We start from the raw sequence: 14,348 nt of genomic DNA, 5'->3' as shown, positions 1-14,348 counted from the left end.
TTATTACTTTTCTGTGGCCCCTTTTGAGACCAACAGTCTTACTTGGACATTGATTTGTTTAGTCTTAACAAATAGAACTTCAGATAAGAGACAAAGCAAACTGTGCAATAATGTATTCACTGAGAGCCACTTGTATTGGAAAAACAAATATAATAGGACTGAATTTTTTGTTTAAACAAATGAATTGTATTAAGTGAATCTAAAGCCTTGGTGAAAAACATTTCTTTTACACAAATATGCACATTGAGCCCTATGCTGGCATTGAAGATAGAGTTCTGCAAAGCCTCCAAGCACCTCAGTAGTAACACCCCTTCTCTGAATTACATCAAACCAGTTGGGACTTGATGAAAGAATGTGAGGTATAAACCCCTTGAGGGCCTGTGAGTCACCATCTAGAAAGGCTCTTGAAAGGGTAAGAACATTTTATAGTTTGATCAATAGGAGTCTGAGAATAGGCTGCAGGGTAAAGACAAGTTGAGGATTAAAAACTTTTAGAAACTTGAAGAATTGAATTACTCTCCTAAGGAAGTTCCCAGGAGAAAAAGAGATGGAAAGAAAGACTTTTTCATCATATCTCAAGCAGCAACCTTTCTGTTGGGTCAGAATTCAGCTAAAATAGATTTGATGTCATCAGCCCTTATGACTTAGTCTTAATGCAGAACTGTGACACTCCAAGTGTTTTTTAGGGACCCGAGTACCTGCTGCATAGTAGTTTTGGGTCCGTATCAAGAGGAGGTTGAGGATGGTGTTGGAGACTTCAAAATTAGAGCAAGTTTTCCATAGACTTTTTAATAGAAAGAAGTTCTTATTCTATTTTTCTGGCCAGAATGAGCTTTTACTTTGAAAATGTATGAAGCAGTGTGGGTAGTGTGGTCTTCCTCTCTCCCACCACTGTTATTTTAATACCAGTTAACAAGCTGTTGCATTAATATGGTTATCAGAATTTAGATTTTGTTTGTAAAGGAGGCACGCAGTTCAATGCTAGGGCTGCTAGACCAAGTATAAAAGTAATCACCAGAAGAGTCTGGATAAGAACTGCTAAGCTTAGAACAGATTCTAAGAGTTATTTCCAGTCCTTTGGGTTTTACCCTAATCTTATAAAATTTACAGAACCCTACCATGAGGTAGAAGTAAATAAAAGCTGAGACTTTCAAGAGCTACTCTTCAGGTGCTAGGCCCAGCATGAGAAGATCAGAGTGCGAACTTCTCCACACCAAGTGCATGGAGGAAATGTGCCTCTTTCCTGGGTGACAGGGTACCGGGTGGACATGATAGCCATGAAGACAGGAAAAGGTAAGCCCTAAGTAAGGACTAATGCCCTGAGAGTTGAAGTCGCGTCCAGCACAAAGCTCCTTTTCCATTTTTCCTACTTGGGTTACACTGAAGAGGGCTTGTGTAGTTTTTAGTATATCTAATCAGAATTAGGAAGAAAGCTGGTTTGCTTGATGAGACATTAAAGAGAAAAAGCTGGAGCCAACAGGAAAGAGGCAAATGAAAGAGGGAGATTGGGTGAGGTGGTCAGCCCAGGCTAGATTGCTTCTGGCTTTATACTGGCCCCATATATGCCTCGCTGGGACCTCTCACTCTCTTTATTTCTGTAATAGGTGCTCACTCGTGCAGGGGGCCAGCTAACTTTCATTTGAACCCTATGCAACAAAGATAGGAAGAGCCTGTCATTGATCGTCTTCTGTTCCTACATCTTATTTTCTGGGTAAAGAGATGCAGGTGTCTGCCAGTTAGAGGACCACCTGTGATACCATCTTTTCCCTGGGAACTTCTTGAGTAACCAGATGACCCTCGTGGAGCATGGTGTGTCACCTGCTGCTGCCACATGGCTGATCATAGGTTTTGTAAAAAGATATGAAACATTTAAAGCATACTATGAAAGACCTACTTGTAAGGACACAAACACACTTCTATGCAAAGGGTCAGAAAAAAACATATAGCCTTTAAATTGAAATTAAGTTACATATTCATTTATGAATGCTGAACACAAAAGACCTGAGGTTTTTCCACTTTAGAGGACATCTAGTAGTCCAAGCTTTCCTCAGTCTCCTTGGATGGAAAACTTAAACTCTTCTCCCATTTGGTGCTTCTTGCAGTTTACTATTCTTAGCTCAGACTCTTTAATGCACCAGTAGGAGAAAAAAAAGTAGTTTAGGGCTATTCTGGAATATAGGTCTTTCTGGTCAAACCAGTGAAACAGGTATCACACCTGCCCTGTTAGGAAACTAAGCTCACCTAACCTGGGTTCTAAGTCTGGCCGTAGCATTCAGCCAAATGGTACTGACCTGGACCCTCTCCACAACACTGATCCTCTCGGGCCGTCGTGCTTCTGAAACATTGCATATTTCTAAGTGAGGAGGAAAAGAGGTGAAATAGCTTGCTGTCCAGGAACACTCCTTGGTAAAGGCAAAGGAATACTCCTTGGCCAGCCTCAGACCTGGCAAAGATGCCTTCAGAGAAGGCAGTCCTCCGTGAAAGCGAGGGTGATGGGATTTGAAACTGCCAGAGGAATGCGGACTTAACTTTTCTCCGGAAAGGTGACTTTTTGGTCATGTGTCTTCCATTTTCATTAATCAGGAGTAGTCCTTTATAAAACAAAACAAAACAACCTTCTGTTCATGCCCCAGGCAGCTTCTTGTGCAAAACGATCTGTGTCAAGCCAGTCAGGTGTTCTGGCCAGAATTTTCCCCTTGAACTCTGGTTGTGGGACTTCTTGGATCCTCTTACAGAAGTTTACAAAGCTCTTGTTTAGGTCTGCTGGTTCTTTCCTGACATTTCCCTCAGTGTCTTCTTTTCTCAGATCCTTCTTGAGAGGGTCATTTTGGATGGGAAAACCATAGGCATAGGCTCAAAAGGTTGAGGTGTTTTCCTTCACAGTCTGGAAAAGCGTTACCACGTCAGGGGCTTCTGGGAATGGGGAAAGGAGATCTCATCCACAGGTGCCCATGTGCAGCGTGTGCCTTTACTCTCAGAATGACCCTTTCCCCTTCTGCCACCGTAGTCACCTGCAGGTCTCAGGGCCCTTCTGTCACTGCTGGTCACTTTCAAGAACTGAAATGTGGTAAAGAGATTGTTGTTTCTGTTCACAGATGGAGAAACTAAGGTTGAAAGGGAAATTAGCATTGGAATCGAATCCTGTCACTTTTTATTTCCCTCTTTAAATCAAACTGTATTTCCCCCTGAATTAAAAACAATAGTTATAGCCACTTAATGAAAAAAAAATCCATATGCAATATTGTACAGCGTTAAATTCGCAATTGCTGTAGTCGGCGAAATACCTCTGTAACTTAATGTGTCTGGATTCTTAAAACTCGGTGTGTTGAAAGACAGGTTCCCACCTAGCTTCCTCTCATCCATGTAAATTTAGTGCAAGCCTCTGTTTTAAGGAGCTTTATGTGGTTGGATTGACATTGCTTAATCAACAATTGAAAAAGTTAAGCATAACCTAGAAGTCATTTAGAACTATGAGTCACTTTCCTGACAAGCCAATAAGGCAAGAGAACCTGGGTTGCAAAACAATTACTAGCCCAGCCTGAGGGACCCTGGAAATATATTACAAGTATCAGTTAGGGAAACAAAGCAGCAGTGTTTTTACCAAGCTGCAGAGAACAAGCTAAGGTTGCTAACCAAACAAAATAACTTTACACTGACAATGCCAATTTTTACATTTGTTTCAGAACAAGGGACGCTCAAACCACCGGAGGTAAGATTAACATTTAATTTTTTTTTTCATAACTTTTGCATTTCAGGTTGTTTGCTAACTTAAGCGGTCTGGAGCTTTTTAGCATGTTAAATGTGCCCCTTAAAATGGATAGAAACAGAACTAGAGTGAACAACTAAGTGCTTGTGAATGCACAGGTTAAATCAGAGGAATTTTCAATCACTGTCTAAAGATCTTAGGTAGAGGAAAAATGTGAATTTTTAACAATGTGTGTGAACCGGAGCCTTTCAGAACGCTGGGTACTTATTCAGGTAAATTTCAAGCATTGTAACAATGTGCAGCACTGGTTTGGGGATATTTTCCCCTAGTTTCCTGCAAAATTCCACAAACCCCTGGAGTTTATAAAACTTAATGCATCTATATTCATTCCTTTGGAATGGTCCTGCTAGTACAAAAGGGAGGTAGCCTTCATCCCAGGGAATTGGTAGACCTGTCCTTGTCATGAAACGTTGCATTGCTGCCCAACATTTGCTAGTCCTGAAAAGTTCTAACATTGCTTGTCTAAGGATATGAATTCATATTTCTAGTAGTTTTCTATTTGAACACAAACATGATTTGTATCATATCTTATTGATCGAAGCAAGATCTGATGACATTTTCTTTTGGTTTAACACAGCCTAAGGTCTAATGGCTTAGAACCATCTGATCCTTGTCACCTCTCAGAATAAGCTATTTTTAAAGAAATACGAAAGAATAAAAAATTTGACAGATTTTAGACAACCATTGCCTTGGCCTTTAACCAAAAGTAGCAAGTTTCTCACCTGACCCCCCAAAAATAATATCACAGAGAAAATTAAAATATAAAATGCATGTAAAATATAAAATGCATGTGTATGTGATTGGTTATGTGAACCAAAAGTATCGTAACTTTAGAATTTCAGAGTGAAAGAATGACAACAAATTATACAAAATTATATTAACTGATAATTATAGATCATTAAAAGTAATGAAATACTTTTTAATAGGCTGACATTTATATAGTCGGTAAAAATAATGAAAAGTACAGTAAGACATCAAATAAGTAATCATTTCTGCTTCTCTTTTGCGTAAGCATGTAATTTGCACACAGAGTATCAATAGTGATATGAAGATGCTCATAAGCACCTCTTTGGTGTTATCAGCTAACTGTATTTTAAAATCTAGAATCTAGAGCAAGGAGTTCAGGTTCTTCTGGGGCTAAAATAAATTAATGTAAAATTTCTTTTAGTGTTTAGTTGACAGGTAAGGTTTTTCACAAGGACTGTAAGGATGCCTATGAAGATCTTGGAAAGCAGCTTGCTTTCTGTCATCCTCATGCTATCCTTAGATTTTTGACACAGTGTTCCTTTTAGAGGTCTGAACTTCTAAGTGTGACTTCACAAAAAATAGGAATTATTTTTTTCCAAAGAAGATGATTTCACTTGTTTTTATTTTAATGTGAGTGTATTTACAGAAGGTGTACTAACAAGACATGGTGAATAATTTTCACGCAATACTAAATATTCTCTCCAGGCATTTTATCCTCTTAAAAAATTACATGGAAGCCTATTATGAAGTAAATTAACTTTCAGGTTGACTTTTTTTTAATGCAGTGTCAGTGGTTGAGTGAATTGCCTAGCTTTGAATACAATAAGTGCAATTTTTATTTAAAGTGTGATTTTGCTAATAATCTTTATTTTGGATGCATAATTATAGTTGCTGCCCAAACCAGTTGGAAATCTTAGCTTGGTTTAAGGAGAAATGTAGCAAAAGAACATTAAGAAGCATTATTTCACTATATACCTCCCCACCAGGACTGTGTGGAAGGCATTTTAACTCTCTGAGGCAGATGTTTGTATGATGCTCAGGACTTTTACCAGAAGTAAACAATTTTCTCTGTGATCTGCTCTTCTTCCCACCTCTTGAAGATGCTCTTTTTCTCCATATACCAGTTTGTAATCCTGTCCTGTTCCCTTTTCAATATATATATGATTGTGACTTTTTTATTTTTAAGTTCACACTTCATTCTCAAGGTAGATTGTTTTTAATAGCCACAACATCTATAGGCCTTCATGACCACACCTGGGATGTTCATCCCACGTTCCATTCTGAGTGGACCTTCAGAAGGTACCTCTAGCTGTAGGAAGTAAGTTATCATTATGTATCTATTTAACACATATGTACTCTAAATCCATTCCTTAAAGGTTTTCTACCTTTATAACAGAGGAACCAAAGCCAGTTCCATAGCAAATGAACCTTTGCTGCTTTTGTTGGTGAAATCAACAGAGAATTAAAATTAAGTTCTTCCAAGAGGCAAGAAGAGATTCTTGGATGATAAAAGTATTTCTTTAGAGAAAGACAAAGTAATAGGTAATGAAGCAAGAAATAACTCAAACGCTTCTTAAATTAGGTTAGTTGGTTGTCCCCTTCCCTGCCCCTTCAAGGTTGATCTGAGCAGATTGAGAAGGTTCTGAAAATCAGTTCTCCTGATCTCATGGGGCTGAACCTGGCAGCTCCCAGGGATTGCTCTCCTCTTTCTGCTGGGGACAAAAGCTCTGTCCTAGGCTTTTGACAATATGGGTGGGGGAGGGGAGTGAGTTGGATGGAATATGACAGAATGACCATTGAAATTAGCATTTTAAAATTTTAAATATACTCTGCTAAACATTTTAAAAATTTCTTATAATGTAAAATACTTTTTAAGTATAATAAATCTCCAGAGACATTTGGTCTAAATAGCTAATTTTTTTTTTTCCAATGCAACAGATTATAATTCCACTGCCCATTCCTCCTATAGAAAAGTTTGTTTTCAGGGTCACTGATTTTCAGGAGGAAAAACCCAAACCATAAGCAGTAGGCCAATAGCTTAGAAAAATCATTTGTAATTTGTATGCATTTAATTAGTTAAAATACCATAAAGATGATAATAATAATAAAAAATAGGCTGTCACTCAGTAATCCTTACTGGATGATAGAAACTGCTCCAGTCATTTCACATAATTCATTTAATTCTCATCATAAACTCTGTGAAGTGGTGCTGTTCTTATCTCCATTTTATAGGTGAGAAAACTGAGGCAGAGATGTTAACTAACTTATTCACAATCAAATAGCAGGTCCCAAGTGACAAGGTCTGAATTTGAACTAAGGCAGTTTGATTCTAAAATCCATATTCTTAGTAATTATACCATGTTCTCCATTTTTTTCATATAGTGTGATATTAATTTAAGGTGTACAATACAGTGACAAGTAGACTCTTTAATCCCCATCACCTATTTCACTCACCCCATCCTCTGCTCCTCTCTGGAAACCACCAGTTTGTTCTCCATATTTAAGAGTCTGTTTTTTGTTTTTTGTTTGTATTCTTTTTTTCTTCATTTTTATTTTTTAAAATTCCATATGTGAGTGAAATCATATGATATTTGTCTTTCTCTGACTTATTTCACTTAGTATTGTACTTTCTAGGTCCATCTGTGTGTTTGCAAATTGTTCTCTATTTTAATCCTAACTTCAAGCTAATGTATAGCATTGGTCTTGAACTCAAGTGCTCATTTTCACATTTTTAAGTCCATAAATTTTAAATGATACTAGTTTAGGGATTCTAGGAATAGGACCCAAAGGTTGAATTCCTTCCTTGTCTCTAAGCATTTTGATTGTAGAAGGTGTTAGAGCATAGAAAGACAGCTTCTACTGTACATTAAGAAGGTGAAGGGAAAAAAAAAAAAAAAAAAAGAAGGTGAAGGGATGTGTAGGAAGTAAATAGCAACATGATATTCATCATTATTTATTTTCCTGTTGAAAATATTGTCCATTGTGTTCTTTGTCCTTTATATAGAGAGCTCTAAAGATATTGTAACATTTCAGATAGAAAAAAGAGTTTCTCTGAAAGCAGCTTTTATCCAAATTATCAACTATGAATCTTTGACTGTAATGCTTCCCCTTTTTGTGCCTTGGCTGTCAAGAAGCCCAGAGTGACATTTTCTTCTCACTTTATAATGGCTCTCTTTATACTAGTTTTACCAGTACAGCTATCCATCCTGCTCTACATAGTTTAATGCTGATTTTAATGGTCATCTTTGGTTTTTACAAATCCACTTTGAAAATAGTTAGGTTAAAAACAAAAACTTGAAAAATTTCTCTAGTTGCTTTCACCTTGAGAATCCTGAACATCTGCCTGATGGGCTTCGAGGCCATTGTGAAAGCTGTCAGACCCTATTTCACCCATTTAACTTGTGAATGAAAACAGTAGGAAGAGCCCTAAGAAAAATACGTGGCTAATGTGTGCTTAACAAAGCTACATGTTCTCTGAATGAAACCCAAGTCCCCTCCACACATGGGCACAAACCCCAACACACATAGGGAGAAAATTGCTTTTGTGAAAAATCTAAATTATATGGTGGTTATAGACTCAGCATTTCATCCCGTTGTATAATAAAACATGATAATCAAGTCCTATTAATTAGTGAGATTACTATAGTTATTAGGTAGGAACAAATTTAATTCCATGTGAAATTGAACACATAATCATGCATTTTCAAACATTTAAAATTTCTTTTGTTTCGCATCTTATTTTGTAGTTTTTGTAATGCACAATTTTTCTTAAGGCTTTCTTTTCTGTGATAAGAATTCACTTTCATGGTTCACAAGCTGCATGCCTGTTTTGTTTTTTTCAAGAACTGAGATGCAAGTGACCATAATTAAAACACTATTCTCATTTAAGTGTTTGGTGAAGTCAGAGCTTCAGATCTCCGTTGTGAGGTTCTCCAGGGTCTGACCTGTCAGCCCTCAGAAATAGCTGACTTAGAGTTTTGGAGATTACATGTCTTTGCTGGGAGCATTTTCTAACCAAGAATAGCTACTTCGGCTTTGTTCTCATAATTCGTATAGTCATTACAACTTCCAAAAAAAAATTTTTTTTTTGAGTCATAATATCCAGAGATGGTAAAAGATGTTTCTTTTCTATGATATAATATCAACATCAAATACAAGGGGAAGGCTTATTAGAGAAGCAGAAAAATTAAATTATAAAAACTGTAGAACCACATTTTTTGATCAAATTTAGTCATACTTTAAAATGGAAAATGGAACATTGGCCTTCCAAAGTATCACATATTAATACAATTTAATAATGTGAAATCTTTGTTTTGCTTTGTTTTATCTCTCTGCACAGAAACGGACCAATGGACTCCGAAGAAACCCCAGACAGGTGGATCCAGGTGTGTTTCTGATTATATGTTTATAATCGTGACTTCAGTTAAGCGATTATGAAAGTATATGGGACTTGCTTTAGAAATCAGACAGATTGTTGGCCTTTGTTCCTGGCAGTTTGGTATGTGATGTGTGACCAGGAGGCGCCGGTCTAATGCGTAAATCATTTACCTGACGATGCTTCCTGGGACAGGCTCACATGATGAGTAACCACCAGTACCACACTCTTTCAAGAACCAGCAGTTGAACTGGTTACTTTCTTACTGAAACAGCCGCAGGCTGCTGGGTTAATGCTAATATATCCTTCCCCCACCTTCTCGCTCCCAAATATGGAAAGAAAATCAACAAGCTGGTACTTAAAAATTAACTTTTCGAAGGAGGTGGAGGGAGCTCATAAACTAGACAATCTTGACACCCTCCTCATTTGGGAAAATAGTTTTCTTCACCCTTTATCTGTACTATTTTAAAGTTCGAAGAATGAATTTAAGGACTTTGTGAACATGTATCTTCCTTCGGGACCAATTATTTGTCTGCAGAGAGCATTCAGTTATTTTCTATTTAACATCATGAGATTTGCCCTGTCATTATTTTAGTATAATTATTTTTCATCCATTAAGTAATGCCTTCCACAGTTTAATTATCAAAGATTTGTTATGTATATGGTCATATTGTGGGTAAAGGGTATACATAGCTAAAGGACTCCAAATATATGAACTTGATAATAAATTAGGTAAGGCATGAAGTAACCCTGCTGGAAAATAATCTGGATTATGTGTTTTGTTTTTTTTCTCATCATAAACAGTGTTCACCTAGTTGTAAAATTGAGCTTTCAAAGCATTATAGCTTTTAACTGAAACCACACCCATGGTAGCCATGCCAGTTTATGAGCTGTTTGAAAAGATTTATAGGAGCTTTGTTGCCTCTGGCTAGAAATTGCCTCACTTATGTTCTGAGATCTGTTTAAATCTTCTAACTACAGAACAGAATTGAGCCCATTAAAAAAAATAGGGGTTCTGGTTTATTTTAATAGTTCGAACTTTCCCAACACAATACCTTTTACAGAGGATTCTGCAATAATATTTAGAAGTGACCTCTATTTAGTGGGAGTATATGACTGTCAGCATACTTTTTTTTCTTATTTTGTGTGTCGTATTTTTATTTCAGAAAATGATCTTTTACAAATAAGTATTTTCTCTTTCTTTTATGGGCATTTTCATTTAATCCATTCTCTTCTGGGGAAATGCATTTCCATAGTGTGTCAGTAGGAACACATTTGACAAGTAACAATTTGCTTTATAGCCAGAATTTTTAGGAGCCCTTAGATTATTTAAAGAGAGATGTAGTGAATTCACAGATTGTAAGTATAACAAAGTGGACCAGTAATATGGTAGTTTATCCTCAAGTTAATGGCTCTGTATAGGTACAACTGTTCTGATATTCTTAATTGTCCAAAGATTTTAGAACTTCATGTTCCTATATGTTATGTTTGTAAGAGAAAAACATACACACACACCCCTACACACACATAAATATTGTATATCATATAGTCTTCCATTAGGTATGGTAGTTATATCTGAGCGTTTTCTCACTTCTCCACATGTGAAAAAAAAAAAAAAAAAGCAAAAACAAATAGTTGATGATCTTGCCTGTTGTAGATGCTAATGTGGTAACAACTGTTTCTCCCTGACAGTGTCTTTTGATGTTAGACTTGAATTATGTGTTGAGAGTTGGTTGTCTTTTGGATCTTTGCTTCTTTCAGTTGGCACATTGCAAAGCTTTTTTGTTCAAAGTTAACCCTTGCTTGATCACTGCCCTGTGCTGAGTTGGTCCTGATGTGACTATCACTTAGCATATTTTCACAGTTTTTACATTCATTCCAAGATGCTTAAATAAGAAATCAGCAAAATTGAGGCTTCCTCAGCAAGGGACAAACTGCATCCAAGGGGCATTATTGCTGTTAGTGCTTTTACCATGGAAATTTCTTTAATCTTTTCTAGCTAATTTAGTTGATATCTCCAAGTGCTAACACACTGCTTCCTCGGGTCTCACTTAGGGTGGTTTGTAGAAAAAAAAAAAAAAAAAGATTAACTGTAAACTTTTTTTGGAAAGGAACTTTATGCATAGTTTTGTGGGTAGTAGGTGCCTAATAAGTACTTGGTAAGGGAATTAATGAATAGCTGTATGCATTTTCTGCATGCATTGGCTCTCTTGCTTTTTAAATTGCTCCTCCTGACAAAGTGGTAGATGTGGTAATGGAGCACTGATTAATCTAGTGGTAAGAAAGACGCATGGCTCTGAGACACATTGCCTGGGCTGGGGATCCAACTTAAGTTCTTATTTGCCGTTGACCTGTGGCAATTTCTTTCTCTCTTTTTGCTGTAATTTCCTCATTAAAAGGACACTAACAATAGTACCTACCTTACGAAGTTGTTGAGAGCATTACTTGAGTTAATAGGTATAAAGCGCTTATAACAACATCAAGTATGCAGTGAATGCAAAGGACTGGCAATTATTTTAATAATTATTTTATGGTAGAGCACTGAACTTAATAGGGGACATTTAGTCATGTGTAGAAGAATCAATAATATTTGCCAGTATGACTTTGTGAACAGACCCAGAATTTTATGTTGACTTTCCGTTTAATCTAGAAATTACATAATTATAGTTGTTTTCAGATTTGCAGTTATTCCCTGCTTATCTAATTTAGGTCTCCATGATGTTTTGCCTATTTTTAAGAAGAGAAGCAATCGACAGTGGTAGGGTTAAGTGTTTTTTGGTGACATTAGAATAATATTTGTGATTGCATTAAAGAAACAAAGCCTCCCAAGTTGAAAACATATATTGTGGGGTTCTATTCAAACAAGAAAAACATGTGAGCTGTAGGTTTGCATTGTGTCTTGTTAGCACATTTAAAACATTCACTCTTGGGGTGCCTGGGTGGTGGCTCACTCATTTAATTTAAGCATCTAGCTCTTGACCTCAGCTCAGGTCTTGATCTCAGGGTCATAAGTTCAAGCTCCATGCTATTAAAAAAAAATTCAGTCTTTATTAATAATTGTGGTTAATCTTTATAGAAAATATTTAGAAATGGCTTTGCAGTTTATTTTTTCTTGTCGTGTATTGTGTGCTAAGAAATTTATCAATTTATGATCTTGACTACTTTTATAAATATAGTAATGTGTTAGATGCAAATTCTGGTAGCTCTTTTGGGTATCTTAAATATAGCAGAGTACTTTCATCAGTTTGTACTTTTCTTCCTAAGACAGATGTTGGTTTCAGGAAAATAACACTTGTAAGAGGCAGATCAATTATTTCAGGAACATGGAGGTGCTAGGCCTTTTTCAAGAACATGAGATCATAAATCTGAAAATCTGAGAACTGGTGTAATATTTATCACCTGAAGTGGCACTCAAGGTCAAAGTTACCAATTAAATTTTAATACTGAGCTTTAAAAACTTCCCTCTACATATAAAATATAAAGATTTATTTTAGTTTGCATGTGGCAAATCTGTACACCAGGACATGTATTCTTTTGATCACGCCCGTGTTTTTGTCTTAAATTTGTGTACCTCATAAACTCTTGCATTTAAGTCCACAGCCACTAGCTTTTAAAAAATTCAGGCCGTTGTTCTGTGCTGTGCTGACTAAAGATTAGATGGAGTAGATGGCAAATACTTAGGTAGCTCATTTTCTTTCTGATCTTAAGTTACCCGTGTGATTCGTGATAACCTTGAATAGTAAATGAACAGATAATGGTTAAATGATAAAAGAGTTTTCTGAGAGCTCTTGTTTTTCATATGCTTATTGTAACTTTTGATTACAAAGAGAAACACGTGGCTTGGAAACATTGTCTTTCTTACTCGCTTACAGTTTCTTAGCAGAGACACCTTCAAAGCTGGTCACTTTCTCTTTCAGGTGGATAGGATTGATGTGTAATGCCATTCCTATTTATTCTTGGATGAAGAAAGGAATTCAAGAAATGAAAGATTTCTTTCATTACCAACTTCGTATACCACAATAAACACCAGCAATATCATTAATTATAAAACATGGCCCTTTTTGAAAAGGAATTTATATTCTGCCTAAAGAAGGAGTAGACACAGGCACAAAGTCTTAATTGCATAAATGCATGTAATGGATATACATATGAAAATATTTTAATATTATATTACTATTTTATATACTGACTCACTATGCTATGGCATAGTGTCATAAACACAGCGAATAGTCTGATAAACATAAAAAATCTGATTATGTAGTACGTGCAAAAAAGCAAATGGAATTGGAAGAGAGAAGCACATGTGTGCTTATACTGCTTTTAGGCTGGATTGTCTGTATATATTTTTATTTATGTAAATAGAAATTTTGTTATGCTGGTTTATTGCATTGTGTCACAATCTAATACAGTTTTCCCTAATGTTTTAATTTCAAACAATTGATGAATTCATTCCAAATCTGAACAGAATTGTTGATTTCTTTTAGATTTGCTTCTAAACATAATGTCAGTTTGCTCAGTAGAGAAATTTTACATTTTTAAGTTTCTAAATACAACACATTGATGAGAAAAATAGCCCAGTATTTTAAAAATCACTGATCTAAAAATAAATTTTTTAAATACATTTTTTCCCTTTTTTATGGGGAAGACAAATGTATATTCTTGAAAGCTTAGTAAATGAGCTTTTGTCTGTAATAAATAATAAAGTATCCATAGGTTATGATATTTCCATATTAATCAGTCAGACCTACTTCTGTCTTTTCTGTCACCCCTAAAACTAATTTCTCATCAAATATAAATACTAATATAAATATTGGGAGCATAATTGTAAATGTGTAAAAATATATTTCACATTGAAAGAACGAACTTGAAAAAACTGGGACAATAGAACCCAGTGATTAAGATTCATTGCACAGAAATGAGAAATCCTAGCTGAGAATGAGTGCTAGGAGCCTGCTCTGGTTTTTAAAATAGTTGATTTGTTCTCAAGCTTCTATTAAATTATAGACGATAAGACTAGTTTAGCACCAAGGCAATCGATCCCCTTGTAGTTATTTTCAGGACTACCTTTCTCATTCCCTTTACACTGATGACAAATTTCTGAAATGTACATCATAGTCCCGTGCTCACATCTTTTTTTGGTTTGGGAAGATTTATTTTTTCCTTCAGAATCTCTTGCCAAGCTTACAAAGGGTCACTATTGCTGTCATCTGGCAGGTTTGTCCACACCTTGCTAAGCCACTTTTTGCCACTGCTCAGTACTTCCAGCATAGGAACCAGGGCAAGGCAGATATTTGAAGATCTATACAGGGATGCATTTGGTGGGAAACCGTATCCATAATGTGATTACTGAAATAAAACACTTAGAATATTATATCTAGAACCTACCTCTGGATCATTTGTGCACTTCTAACTTAAAATTTCTGTTATTATAGTAATAATATCTTTAGAAAGTAATGTATT

At 35.9% G+C, this 14,348-nt stretch overlaps 1 protein-coding gene across 4 annotated transcripts in view; it reads left to right on the top strand.

Annotated features, from left to right (window-relative positions):
• The window catches only part of VAV3 (vav guanine nucleotide exchange factor 3), a 352,499-nt gene that overhangs the window by 233,162 nt on the left and 104,989 nt on the right, over positions 1–14,348 (top strand). For all 4 annotated transcript variants that reach the window (XM_077905669.1, XM_077905668.1, XM_077905667.1 and 1 more), the window contains exons 18-19: positions 3,684–3,709; positions 8,853–8,898. In XM_077905669.1, the coding sequence (XP_077761795.1) occupies positions 3,684–3,709; positions 8,853–8,898 (72 nt within the window). The remainder of the gene's footprint in view (positions 1–3,683; positions 3,710–8,852; positions 8,899–14,348) is intronic.

Source organism: Canis aureus, chromosome 8 (genome assembly GCF_053574225.1).
Source record: "Canis aureus isolate CA01 chromosome 8, VMU_Caureus_v.1.0, whole genome shotgun sequence".
In the NCBI taxonomy this organism is placed as follows: Eukaryota; Metazoa; Chordata; class Mammalia; order Carnivora; family Canidae; genus Canis; species Canis aureus.
The sequence above is the reverse complement of the archived record's forward strand: the minus strand, read 5'-3'. Positions and strand labels throughout refer to the sequence as shown.